Consider the following 291-nt stretch of genomic DNA (forward strand, 5'->3'; position numbering starts at 1 on the left):
TATTTATTTATTTATTTATTTATTTATTCATTTATTTATTTACCTCGCAGTAAATGCACCAGACGGTTCTCGCACAGAAAGGCCCGCACCTCCGACACAAACAGCTGCCCGTATTTTTGCAGCTGAAAAATAAAAATAAATAAATAAATAAATAAATAAATAATATATAAATAAATAAATAATAAATAAATAGTAAATAAGAAGAAAATGATTAAGAATGTGTAATAATGAGTTAAAATATATTAATTAGTAATAAATGCGAAGCAAAAAACCAGCAACAATTTGCAAAAT

General features: G+C 24.1%; 1 protein-coding gene across 1 annotated transcript in view; it reads right to left on the reverse strand.

Moving 5' to 3' along the window:
• The window catches only part of ETH_00036120 (uncharacterized protein), a gene marked incomplete at both ends in the record, with an annotated part of 981 nt that extends 859 nt beyond the window's left edge, over positions 1–122 (reverse strand). The window contains one exon of the mRNA XM_013374542.1: positions 44–122. Within this exon, the coding sequence (XP_013229996.1) occupies positions 44–122 (79 nt within the window). The remainder of the gene's footprint in view (positions 1–43) is intronic.
• Positions 123–291: the final 169 nt, after the last annotated feature.

Source organism: Eimeria tenella, genomic scaffold (assembly GCF_000499545.2).
Source record: "Eimeria tenella Houghton genomic scaffold, Eth_scaff2110, whole genome shotgun sequence".
NCBI classification, from domain to species: domain Eukaryota; phylum Apicomplexa; class Conoidasida; order Eucoccidiorida; family Eimeriidae; genus Eimeria; species Eimeria tenella.